Source organism: Arachis hypogaea, chromosome 9, assembly GCF_003086295.3.
Source record: "Arachis hypogaea cultivar Tifrunner chromosome 9, arahy.Tifrunner.gnm2.J5K5, whole genome shotgun sequence".
NCBI lineage: Eukaryota > Viridiplantae > Streptophyta > Magnoliopsida > Fabales > Fabaceae > Arachis > Arachis hypogaea.
In genome coordinates this window covers 13,976,714-13,989,190 of record NC_092044.1, presented here as the reverse complement: position 1 = coordinate 13,989,190, position 12,477 = coordinate 13,976,714, and the positions used below count along the sequence as shown (strand labels likewise).

General features: G+C 33.5%; 2 protein-coding genes across 3 annotated transcripts; one reads left to right on the top strand and one right to left on the bottom strand.

Moving 5' to 3' along the window:
• On the top strand, window positions 1-884 carry LOC112710467 (uncharacterized). Its single transcript, XM_025762700.3, has one exon. The coding sequence runs from the start codon at window positions 110-112 to the stop codon at window positions 641-643; it is 534 nt and encodes a 177-aa protein (XP_025618485.1). The 5' UTR covers window positions 1-109; the 3' UTR covers window positions 644-884.
• An 805-nt stretch (window positions 885-1,689) lies between these two features.
• LOC112710466 (uncharacterized) lies at window positions 1,690-11,552 on the bottom strand. Of its 2 annotated transcripts, XM_072202575.1 has the most exons (23): window positions 11,111-11,552; window positions 10,928-11,007; window positions 10,707-10,793; window positions 10,559-10,609; window positions 10,349-10,466; window positions 10,175-10,231; window positions 9,577-9,641; window positions 9,402-9,485; window positions 8,333-8,383; window positions 8,178-8,240; window positions 8,037-8,083; window positions 7,051-7,120; window positions 6,898-6,960; window positions 6,195-6,284; window positions 6,062-6,100; window positions 5,658-5,807; window positions 5,509-5,586; window positions 5,332-5,417; window positions 4,430-4,478; window positions 4,265-4,345; window positions 4,012-4,105; window positions 3,309-3,421; window positions 1,690-2,062 (listed from the first exon to the last, which is right to left on the bottom strand). In XM_072202575.1, the coding sequence occupies exons 1-22, from the start codon at window positions 11,226-11,228 to the stop codon at window positions 3,357-3,359; spliced, it is 1,686 nt and encodes a 561-aa protein (XP_072058676.1). In that variant the 5' UTR covers window positions 11,229-11,552; the 3' UTR covers window positions 1,690-2,062; window positions 3,309-3,356. The 2 variants fall into 2 exon arrangements, with proteins under 2 accessions (XP_072058676.1, XP_029144740.1); XM_029288907.2 differs by lacking the exon at window positions 1,690-2,062 and having other exon boundaries at window positions 2,553-3,421; window positions 11,111-11,527.
• Between the last annotated feature and the right edge of the window lie 925 nt (window positions 11,553-12,477).

The window sequence follows — 12,477 nt, the reverse complement described above, 5'->3', positions numbered from 1 at the left end:
TCTTCCATCATCAATATTCATCACTTTGAAACTAAATTTCGCATCACCCCAATCACACTCTATAACTATCAGTCAGTCACGCTAGTTACTTAGTTATTACATATACATTATGCCTTTGACGAAGAAGAACAGTGATCTTTCTCACAGAGCATGGAAGCTGTTGAGGGTTTCATTGCTATGGGCTCGCAAAGGGGGCGTGTTCAAGCGCAGGCTTGCGATGGAGTTGCGTCTTGTGCCCAAGTACTTGAAGCGTCTCGGCCACACAACAACGTCTTCATCACAAAGCAATCAAATGCATTACTTTGAGCGTGAGCTCTCATTTGATAAGACTCCAATCTTCCATGTCAAGATGTACCGTCCTAATTCCTCCATGCGCTTCCTTCACTTGCCTCACATCCCATGTATAAATCCTCACGTTGATTTCGACTACGACTTTGAAGATGACAATGCCGACCACGACATAATTGGATACCACAATAATCATCAAGAAGAATGGAAAGAAGATGGAGAAGAACAAGAAGAAGGGATTGATAAGAGAGCTGAGGAGTTCATTGCAAAGTTCTACGAGCAAATGAAGCTTCAGCGACAGATTTCTTATCTACAATACAATGGGACACCAAACAGAGACACTACTACTTGTTGAGAATTTCCATTTCCTGTCACAATATGCAGTTCTTTTATTATTTGATTATTTCCCATCACTTAAATTTTTTGAAGCCACGGCTAATGGTAGAAAGTTTTGGATCTTGAAAAGTATGAGACATGAGTAGTGGAGAACTATTGCGAGATGTTTGTAGATACTGGGAGGTATTACTATTTTTGTATTCTTGTATTTACATTTTTTTTCTTAGTTATATCAATAAAACACTGCGGGTTAATTAATATACTAATCATTGTAGAATAAAGAGTGTGAACCGGTGTAATATAATTGCTACATGTTATGATGACACATTTCAGTCGTTTATCTTAAAAGAACATTAATAGTGTACACTTTTTCTTATATGTTTTTCATTTTCAGTATTAAAAATTATTAAATATTTACGGTGCAAAAAATATTTTTCATTAATATATTCACCAATTCTTATTTTCATCTCATAGTTTATCTTTTTTCTTTATAAAATTCTAAAAACAAAAAACATCCTCAAAACAAAAAATAAAAAATAAAAACGCAAATCAGACTAAGATTTTTAAACTCTTCTTCTTTACAAATTTAAGTATGTAAAAGAAAAATTTGGAAGGTGTGTTATTTAATTTCACAATTTTATTATCCTCAAGTATTAAGAATAAAAAATTGATAATATAATAATTAGTAGGAAGAAAAGATAAATACCCCTTAACTTCGAGAAACGTTAAAAAGACACACCTGAAAAGTTTTTAAAGGCTAAGAAAAACCTCAAAATTCTCGCTCTCCAAATAATTAAACTTGTGAATATGTTTAACCCTTCAAAACATTTTTCTTCTCTTCAAAAATCAAACTCGTAAACACTATCAAGACCAACGTACAACCAAAAAAAGTCGAAGAGTAGAGAGTAGGAACTAAATTTTAAAGCTACAATCGGATCGACGTATTTTTTCATAGTTTGATATGGGCAAACAGGACCAAAGTGCAATAATTGTTCCTAAGTAGAAGTACAGCAATTGCATCGGCCAGTGTTATTTTGCAATGTTTTGAATTGCTTCGTTGGAAAATTTTTAAATCAAACGTTTAAGCATCGTGACCCGTGACTATGTATTTAAACCTCAAATAAAACATTAGAACAAGTAGATAACAAATCCAAAACAAAAATTGCTTATATCACCTCTTGGTTCTCCTACATACATTTCTTGGGGGGGAAAAATAACCAGAGAGGCGAGCTTACATGAAAATCATCACGTTTGGGGTGTGGTAAACTCAACATGGAAACAATTTCAAACAATAACAGATAAGCCAGTAAGGTCTGGAAATGTAAAGGTTAATGGTCAGCTTTCAAATGTAAAGTAACTTCTTCAATGTAGCAAAAGAATGAGCTCTGCTTCAGACCTCGATTATGCATATCGAATAACCATCAATATTTTATGCAGTCTGCATGGAAGGTTGAAAATGATGACAAGAATGTAATGTGTAATCTTAGGAAGACATGAAAATTCAAATTTTAGTTGTTAACAAGTTGTAACCATGACGTACTGGTATTTGCAAGGAAAGAACCCTCGGAAGCACACTACGAAGTTACTGTTAAGTATACACGACTAAAATGGCACCCAAAAGATTTTTGTCACCAACAAAATAATCCCCTAAATGAGTGAAACTAGTCCATGGCCTTCAAAAGATATCTACTGTTTGACAAAATAATCTCCAAAAGAATAAAACCACCTTGTGACTCCTAAAAAGTGATTTAAGGTTAATTAGGGTTTACCATTCACATATTGTTGAGATACCAGTCAACATGAAAAATAGACCCTGACAATAACGAAAATGGATGAGTTCATGATTAAGCTATTTCGTCAACTAATTACCCTCTATTAATATAGCTGCCATGCTTCAAGCATCGGATATACTAGTATTTGCAACCACCTTTAAGCATCCTACCATAAGTTTTATTAATTTAAATTCAAAAGATTATGTCAGTTTTGATGGCAAACTAATGAATTTGTATTGGCAAATAATATGAGTCTGCATCTAATGCGCATGAAAATGAGATGAACACCAAAAGGGCACTGAAATATTCTTGCCCCATCAAAATTGATTCCAAAAGAAAGAAACTACAAAAAAATTCCCAAAAGATATAGGATGCTTGTCAAAAAGGTTCAATCATGAATAAATTCCGTGTTTGTTTAATAATAATTTGGTGCATTCTAGTATGCCTATATTACAGTGGCTATGGTGTTTCAAAAAGTGTTGTTAAAATTAAAATAATATTTTTTATTATTTAACAATGCTTTTTAAAGAGGTTGCTAAAAAAAAGTGAAATCAAAATGTTAAAAAAAACGTGACTTTAATTTAAACAACACTCACATAGCCACCTTAGCTACTATAAGCATAGACATACTACCTAATAATTTACTCATGGTTTAACTACTATTTTGGCAAATGACAAATATCTTTTGGGGGAGAATTTTGTTCTTTCTTTCTTATGGTCCTTTTTGTAAGCGCTAGAACATTTCAGAATCCATATCGGTGCTTAACCCATATGACTACCAACCTACAGAAGCATGCGCAGCTGCTCATGGCACGCATACTCTACTTCAGGTTTACCCCATCTTATTCAGTTCCTATGCTCCACCCTCTTAAGCAATTGTCTTTTTCTTTTTTTCTCTTTCGAGAACTTTACCTTAGAATGTCATGATCGGAATTGGGTCCTATAGTACCAAATAGTACATTAACTTCCATTCTGACGTCTACTAACATATGCTTCCAACTTCCCGGTTGCTGCCAATATGAGACCTACAAGGGAAGCAGCAGAAGATACTTAACATAGTATAGACAGATGTAAGAAACTTTCAAACAGGACATGAAGATGGTTAAAAGAAAGTTAAATGACATACGGACTTTAGGTTGCGTTCGGATTTTGTCTGGGAAAAAATAGAAATGGAGAGACAGAGACAAAAGGACAAAAATAGATATTTTATGTTCCCACTTTTAAGAACTTAAGAAGTATAGAAAATATAAGAATTTTCTGTATCTAGGACAAAATAATTGTGTCTCCATTTTTGTCTCCACAACCAAACGAATTTCTGTATCTACTGCTTTTATATTTCTATATGTAACCACTGCCCCGTCTTTATTTTCACATTTCAAAAAAATTCAAGTATCAATTCAAATGAGAATGCAATAAGTATTTTTAGGCTTAAATAAGATTATGTAATATAACTATATAAGGGACTCCGGAAATTATCCTTGACAAGGTATACTAGGCGAAAGGTTAATGTATTATCCGCATGTCACACAAGCTAATAATTAATGGTTTCTTGGCTCCTGGTTTATGCCTCATGAGTTGTAAGTTATGAAAAGACAATTCTGAGAGTGGCCACTACCTAGAAACAAAGCAGAGGGTCTTGCTGGCCGGGATTTGAATTCTGGATGAAATTGCACACCTACATAGTATGGATGACTTGGAAGCTCTAAGATCTGTGCCAAAGAAAATATATTAAAATCCAGAAATTATTATAAAAAATGATAAAATAAATGAATTCTGTGTAGGAATAACAAATAGATCTGTATCCAATTCCACTTTGGTTCTAGTAAATATTGTTTTGCCTCAAAACATTTCTCAGCCATAAAACTAACCTCCATCCGATTTCCTGTTTCATCCTTCCCAACAAATTTCAGTCCAGCTTCTTCTAAAGTTCTGATAACATCTGGATTAACCTGCATAATGTTAATGCAAAATTACAAGAGTTGTACTACATGTGTCTCTTGCAATCACCAAAAGAAAAAGGTACAAGGCCAAACCTCATATCTGTGCCGATGCCGTTCATCAACATATGCCGAATTGCCATACCTAGAAAACAGCAGCAAGCATAGTGAGTGCTGACAACGCATTCCAATCATTTAATTTTTATAGCAGTTATTAAGGAAACCATAAATAACGCTGTCACTAGATATTCAAAGTCAGGCTATAGTCTTGCAGATGCTACACATGTTCCTATGGTAAAGGTAGCAAGAAGGGAGGAAGGATTTGTGTGTTTGGTGGGTGGACTGGTTAATCAATGTGAGCTACTCCTTCCCTGTCATCACTGACTAGGGTATAACCAAATCGTGCCCTTTGAAACTAGAGCAATGCTGAGAATTCTAAACAGGCCCTAAAATTCAACATCAAACTAAATGATGATTATCAATATCAACAACCACATTACTTATAGGCGTACTCCAGAAACACCACTGGCCCAAAGCAAGGAGTTCGAGATATTAACATACAATGATACCACCACAAAAGCTATATAATGGGAAATACAGCATACGAAAATGGTATCAATTTAGGTAAGAATGTACGCAAACTGCTATAACGTATTTCTGTATCAACTGTACCTAGTTAATATATAGTACTATGGGTTTTCAAGGCTCCCAGCCTCCTCTATTATGATTCTATTTCTAACTGCCCAAAATAGTCTCCTCACCTCTCCAATAACAGAATACATCTCTTGCTTTGCCGGGTTGGCAAATTAGTTACAAGAACCAACCAAACCAGTGATACGCTCAAGTAGAATTATGTATACACCTGGTTTATAAGTTATAACTGAATAGGTTCGTAATAGAAAAGATAACTAACTAAAGGGCAGCTACATCTAGATATTTATTATTTATTCAACTATCACTTAAATAATAAAACATGACCAGATAGCTACTTCACATACAGCTTAGAAGTAATACAATCAGGTGTCTGTAGAAGTGTTCTTCGAGATCCAAGCCTCATGGTACTGCCCATATGTGTCCGTGAACCCTGTTTATAAGAAGAAAATGGAAAATAAATGTCAAATATAGTGGTGGTTGGGATGGGGGGAAGGCAGGGTGAGGGGGTCAGAAATGCATACTTCTGGCATGAAAATCACTACGGGGTTTGGTGTTTGGGCATCAAACTCTACGCTGTTTGCTCTTTCCAGGCCCAAAACCTAAGATAGAATGTCAAGTTATACAGCAACAAAAGCATACAGTTCTAAAGCAAAACAGAAATGATACTTACGGATCTAGCAAATTCGATAACAGAAATTTGCATTCCCAAGCAAATGCCCAGGTAAGGAACATTGTTCTCTCTGGCATATTTGGCAGCCAGCATCATACCTTTGACACCACGATCTCCAAAACCCCCGGGAACCAAGACACAATTTGCCCTCTGCAAGTGACAATTTTCCAACAATGACTGAGTATGTGACTACTGATTCAAGTGCAACATATTTGTTTATGAATCCAATTTCAAAGATGATCTGACAATTCCATTGATAGTCTCAAATAACAAACAGGTATCAACAAAGTGCTATATCTAGCAACATTAATAAGGTAAAAAAAAGAAATCCCCAAGCATCTACCATGGTACTCCAAATATAATTAATTACATTCCATAAACTGCATGTGCTACAGTACACATACCTTGAGAGTCTCCCACGCAGTAGCATATGCTTGTGGTGTCTGAACAAGTAATGACAAAATAAAGTAATTGTTGTTATGTTCACAATGACAAATAACCAAATTTCTTGAGAAGCAATTTGAAAGGAACTATTACAGATTTAGCACTGTCATCTTCAAGGTCAGAAGCTGCAATCCAGTCAATTGATGGCCTCAATGACAATGCAACACATGCATGCAGAAGGGCCTGAAGACACAACAAACATTGAAAACATAGTTAGATCCTTTGTGAGAGAGAGAGAGAGAGAGAGAGAGAGAGAGAGAGAGAGAGAAGGGGGAAAAGAGAAAAAAAAAAAGGGGGGGGGGGGGGGGAGACAAAACAGAACTAGTGTATTCCATTGTGATAATAGCAACAAGCCACTCCCTATTATTGAGTTATAGTCCATCTCTGGAAAAAAGCAACAGCTAATTACCTTACCAAGACAAAATATAAGTGAGTTCATGATCTATATAACAATGCTTACATTTGACGTGGAACAACAGAATAGACAATGTACCCAGAAAGGGTGAGAAATAAAAACAGGAATTAAACAATTAAAAACAACAGTTGTGTAAGAATGTCCAGATTTTTACTAGCAGACAAGGGCATCAGATTTTTATAGAAAGAGCAAGACTCAGTAAAACTATAGACAAAAATTTGAATGTAATTACCAGGTAGTCTATAAATTCCTCAGCCTCATTTTCTAAACTATGCTGACAGCTAAATATAAATATACCAAATAATCTTTGCTCAAATTCTCCATCAAATACACTTCATCCAGATCTTAATGTACAAACATAAGTAAAAGTATAAAACGCACCTTTATAACAGATAAATATGAGTCTGTTAGACCAACATACTTTCCCACCATCGCAATCCTCACCTGTAAATGTCAAATAGGCTCTAAAACACTGAACAATATATTATAATAACATTAGGTAAATCAAATGCAAAGTAAACATATTGTACTAACAGAATCAGTAATATTATCATATGTCTCAGCCATCTTTGTCCATTGCTGTAAAGCAGGAGATGTAGCCTTTCTGAAAAACAATTATGATGGTGAATTAGATTGAAGTTTCCTGTTATTATTATCTTCCCTTAAAGCCAAAAAACAGATAATGACATATCCACCATGTAGTGCCCAAACATAATCAACTATATTGAGAGAGACGAATATATCCTGCTGTCTCATACTCCAGTCATGTTGTATAATCTGGAAATGCATTTAGTTATGTTAGATTAGAGTTAATTTTACTGTAGCATGGGCACCGCTCATGCTAGAGTAGTTACAGGAATAAAGCAGCAATGTAATACTTTATGAAAGGGTTGACTTTGATATCTCCGAAGGAATTTATCAATTGATTTTAAAGTAAAATAAGTTTTCTTCTCTTTCCCCTGGCTGTTTAGAAAACCACGAACTGAAGAGGGCTAAGTCCATTCCACTTCAGCTATAATGGCATTTGCTGCAAGAGTTCTTGGACTTTCAAAAGTTAGAGAGGTAGCTAACAGAACATTACTTGGACTTTCAAAAGCTAGAGAGGTAGCTAATAGAAAATAATGCTTACACAAGAAGACAAATTGCACAGTCACAAACGAAATCTTATGCAAAGATCCCAAATGGCCCCAAGATATATAGACACACTATCTATTGGACTACTTTCATAAAATTATAGCGTGAATACTATTGCATGTAGTATACAGCTAGGATTAACAGTGAATATCTTATTTCATTGAGAGAGAGAGACTGCAGGCATGGGGTGAGGTTGGGTGGACAAATGGGCTAAGAATGTTAGTTTTCTTCATTTTTCCGGATGGGAAAGTGGAAAACAGCCATTTCTAGACTGCTACATATTTTATGACACGGATTTTATCCTACCATAAGTTGCATCCATGACAACATTCACAAGTAAAACTGTTTATCTTTCTGCAGTGATAGAAACTAAATAAATAACTCACTCCAGTAAGTTCAGCTGCTGCAGAATTGAATGGTGAGCATTTTGGTTCTGAAAATAGAAGCCAATCAAAAAGAAAAACATTACACAAAACAAATCAAGACAGTCCAGCTACAACCGAACCAATACTTAGCTAGAAACCCACCCTAAGTAATAGGGGAATATGCCAAATATTCGGTACATCATGGATATTCAGTATATTTTCAACCTGCAAGGGAACATGCAGAAGATATGCATCAATATCTGATGCAGTGAAGCATTATTCAGATAATAGCCAAGCTATGTTCACCAACAACTTACTGGAACATGGCAAAACTGTGAGAGTTTATCCTTTGTATTTTGCAGAAGAGGCTGCCATAGTGAGTAACAGGTTTTCAGCAACAAATATAGCCAAAATAACACCAAAGACACAAACGTCAAAATAGAAGGATTCCGGAAAACACTGGGAATTTCCTACAACTTAAGGAAATTCAAGTAACCTCCATGTTTTCCCAAATCTAGAATTAATTAAGAAAGAACTACTTTTTACCATCATATTTCCTACTACTTTTTCCTACATCACGAAAGCCATATCCAGATAAGCTAATAAGTAGCTTGAGAAATAGCGCTATACTTGAAATTGTAAGAAAATTGAAGAAGTGTATGTGTTTCGGATGATTAAACTGTACATTACACTATATATTGACACCTGGTGAATATTTCCTAAAATACCAACACTCAGTTTCTCTGCAAACATATTTACCCTATCGGCTTAAAATTGTAAAGAAATTTAAATGCTCTATCGGATTCATAATTTCTAAGGTATTTACAACCAATAATTTTGGAAACCAAAGTCTAAGGGTCAATAACAGAGCATGTCCCTTGTATATGTATAATGATTGTAGTAGAAGTTGGTCAGAACTCAAATGAAAATGTTAGCAAAAATTTTCATCCCCTGAATATTATATTACTTATTTGGTGAAATACTAGTATGAGCATATTTTCTATTATCTCTGAATATAAAACATGCACGAATAAAAGGTCAATAAATTTCAATAATGCATCTAAATTCCATTATTACTAAGATGGAGAATCAAACATTATTACTCTAGAATTAGAAGGAGGAATAAATCTGCTCCACAAAGGTTCAACATTAAACTATTAAGGTCAAACATAATTCAGTTAAGATGAAAAATACAGCAAAGAAAATATTTATCATTTATATTCAATGCTCAAAGTAGAATCTGAATTTTATAACAAACGTTTATACCATTAAAAGAGATCAGAAAGCATTTTTTATGTACGCTATCTATAAGACTCTAGCAAACAATTGTTACATAGAGTAAGACTTTTGAAATACAACCAGGTACCAAAATATGGAATGACATACCTCTGCAGAGCGACATGCTAAGAGATGAGGGGTCAGGCCTAATGCTCTAAGTTCCCTGACACTGTGTTGTGTAGGCTTTGTTTTCTGGAATTAGGATATTGTACACAATAAATGAGAAAGAAATCTGTTTTAAATAAAAGTATGCAACAGTAGTCCACAAATAACTAAGTATTACTTGCTCTCCCACTACACCCAAAACTGGTATCAGGCTAACATGGATGAGGCAGAAGTTGTCAGGCCCTGAGAAAGAATATTGAGAAAAATGCAAGAGATGTATTATATGACAAGATACATACACTTCATAGCCACGTAGAGAAAAAGTTTTTTTTATAAAAAAAGAATCATATCAATTAATGACTTCACTGAACCACACAATAGCATTATGCATAATAAATTAATGATGCAGTGATGCAACACCATTATACATAACTGGAACAATGATATAGCATGTAAATAAAAGAATCATGCAGCAAATTGCCCTGAAAAAGAAATGTCCACACACTGAAGTTATCAAATACGTTTTAAACCCCTGCCAAGATTATATGAATTGCACAAGAGATAACCATAGAAGTTTATATAAATAAGGAATCATTGAAAATGCTTTTTCTCACAATAGAAAATTGAAAATGCTTCTCACCATAGAATAATAAGCCAATGATAAAATTAAATTAATCAATAATTTCCACAAAACCAAAAAAAAGGCAGTGAATAGTATGAAAATATATGGAGTAACGTTATTCTAAAATCATAAACATGCTAATCTAGTGTCATACCCACTGAAAAAGACAACTGCCTTAGAGCCTCAATAAATGGCATAGATTCAATGTCCCCTGCATAAAGAAAAACAGACTCCTCCTTTATCAACTGTAGTGGATATTGCAGCATAAACAGAATCATATTTAATTTAAAGAAAAAAAAAAAAGGAGGTGGGGGGAGAAAAACCTTACCAACTGTACCACCCAGCTCAATCACACAAACATCCGCCGGCCCTTCCTGCCCATCAACCGGAATTGCGGCTACTGATTGAACCCAATCCTTAATGGCATCAGTGATATGTGGAACAACCTGTTTCAAAACGCCATGAAACTCAATAAGAGTCGACATGCAGCCCTGCAAGCAAAACAAACAAGTAACGACAAATATATAACTAAAATCACCTGAACAGTTTTTCCAAGATAATCTCCTCTACGTTCCTTCTCAAGAACAGACTGATCAAAACAAAAAAGCGTTAAACCACAAAAATAATATATAAAAAAAAGAAGAAGATAAAATCAATTTCCACAGAACAATTACTTCCACAAGCACCTGGTATATTTTCCCCGTGGTGATGTTGTTATCCTTCGTAAGCGTAACATCCAAGAAGCGCTCGTAATTTCCCAAATCCAAATCCACCTTTAATTAATTTTTTTTTTCAATTTTCCAAGTCAAACCAAAAACGACTAAAATAAAGTAATTTTCCAACGGCACAGCAACTACAAGACATGCAAATTCAAATTCAAATTAATAAAAGAAAGAAGAATAGAAACCTCTCCTCCGTCGTCGAGAACAAAAACCTCTCCATGCTCAAACGGAGACATGGTGCCAGCGTCTATATTCAAGTACGGATCTGAATACAATAATAATAAAAATGAATAAATAAAAAACAGAATGTTTTTAAGTGGAAAGAAAAAGAAGCATTGATGTGAGAGAGAGAGAGAGAGAGGTGTAACCAATTTTGATGGAAGTTACGCGGAGGCCGCACGCTTTGAGAACCACTCCTATGCTGCTTGCTGTGACGCCTTTCCCAAGGCCACTAACGACTCCTCCACTGATCAAAACGTACTTCATTGTTTGTTTGTGTTTGTGAAATGGTTAGTTAGTTAGTTGGTTGGTTATGTATTATGTGAGTTGGTTAGATACTTAGATATGGGGTGGTAGAAGAGGCTTTCTTTGTTAATGTGTAGGCGCAAAGCTATATGATGGAGGCCGAAGCTGAAGCTGAAGCTGAAGCTAAAAAGGTAGCAGTCACTTTCCGAATGCAATTTTAAAAAGAGAAAACCTAGATAGAGGAAAAAAAGGAAAAAGAAAAATGGTGTGTAAACCTCAGGCTCACTCGATCAACACTTCGACAATTTTCCTTCTTACGCAAATCCCAAATTCGTCTTGAGCAAATTTAAAATCCCTAACTATGGAAATTAGAGTATATACCTAAATAAATTCTTAAAAAATTTTGTATCCGAAGTTTTTGTCTATAAAAAAATTTATTATATTCTTAAATTTTATAAAAATAAGATATATAAGTCTTTATATAATTATATTAATTAAATTTATTGTTTTTACTCGAACAAATAAATTTTTAAAAATGTGACGAAATAATTTATATATCTTATTTTTATAAAAAATTGAAGAAAACAAATATAAATTACAAAAAAATTTAGCTATATTACTTGAAATACTTTATATCTTGTTTTATAAAAATTAATGTAGCTAGTTTGTAATTATTTTTTATGAAAGTCTAAATTTTTATTTAATTTTTGTTAGAAATCAGAGATTTTGTATGAAAAATAAAAGAGTAATATATAACATTATTTTTTAAATATTTTGTTAAATTTTCAATAAATTTTAATGACCTAAAATTAATTTTTTATTTTTATTTTTATTAGATAAATTAATCATCCAACAAATTCTATTAAAAATTTAAAATAAATAAATACCATTAGAATGTAACATATAAAAAATTAACTTACATATTATTTAGAGAAAATAAAATAGTATTTATCTAATTTAAAATAATATTTTCGTCCATTACACAAGTTTTTCATTAAGCGATAAAAAGTGTAAAGGCATATTGTGTTTCATATTTTATAGAAGAAAACAAATATGAATTACAATAAAAATATTGTTTTAGCCATTTAACTTTGGACATAAGACAATATACGGGTAAAAAAATATATAGAATTTCTTTATTGAGTCATGTTAGTCGAATATTATGACAACTATGATTATTATCTTTTAAATTTTTAAATGTTGTCACATTTATTTTGGGATTATATTATTTTTTCTTTCTTGCTCAGTTGAGTTAATTAATCTTAGATAT

Coding starts and splice junctions, on each gene's coding strand:
- LOC112710466 (XM_072202575.1), bottom strand. CDS start 11,228: ATGAAGTACGTTTTGATCAGTGGAGGAGTCGTTAGTGGCCTTGGGAAA. Junction 10,794..10,927: donor TTCTCGACGACGGAGGAGAG/GTTTCTATTCTT, acceptor AATTAATTAAAG/GTGGATTTGGATTTGGGAAA. Junction 5,587..5,657: donor TTATCGAATTTGCTAGATCC/GTAAGTATCATT, acceptor ATTCTATCTTAG/GTTTTGGGCCTGGAAAGAGC.
- LOC112710467 (XM_025762700.3), top strand. CDS start 110: ATGCCTTTGACGAAGAAGAACAGTGATCTTTCTCACAGAGCATGGAAG.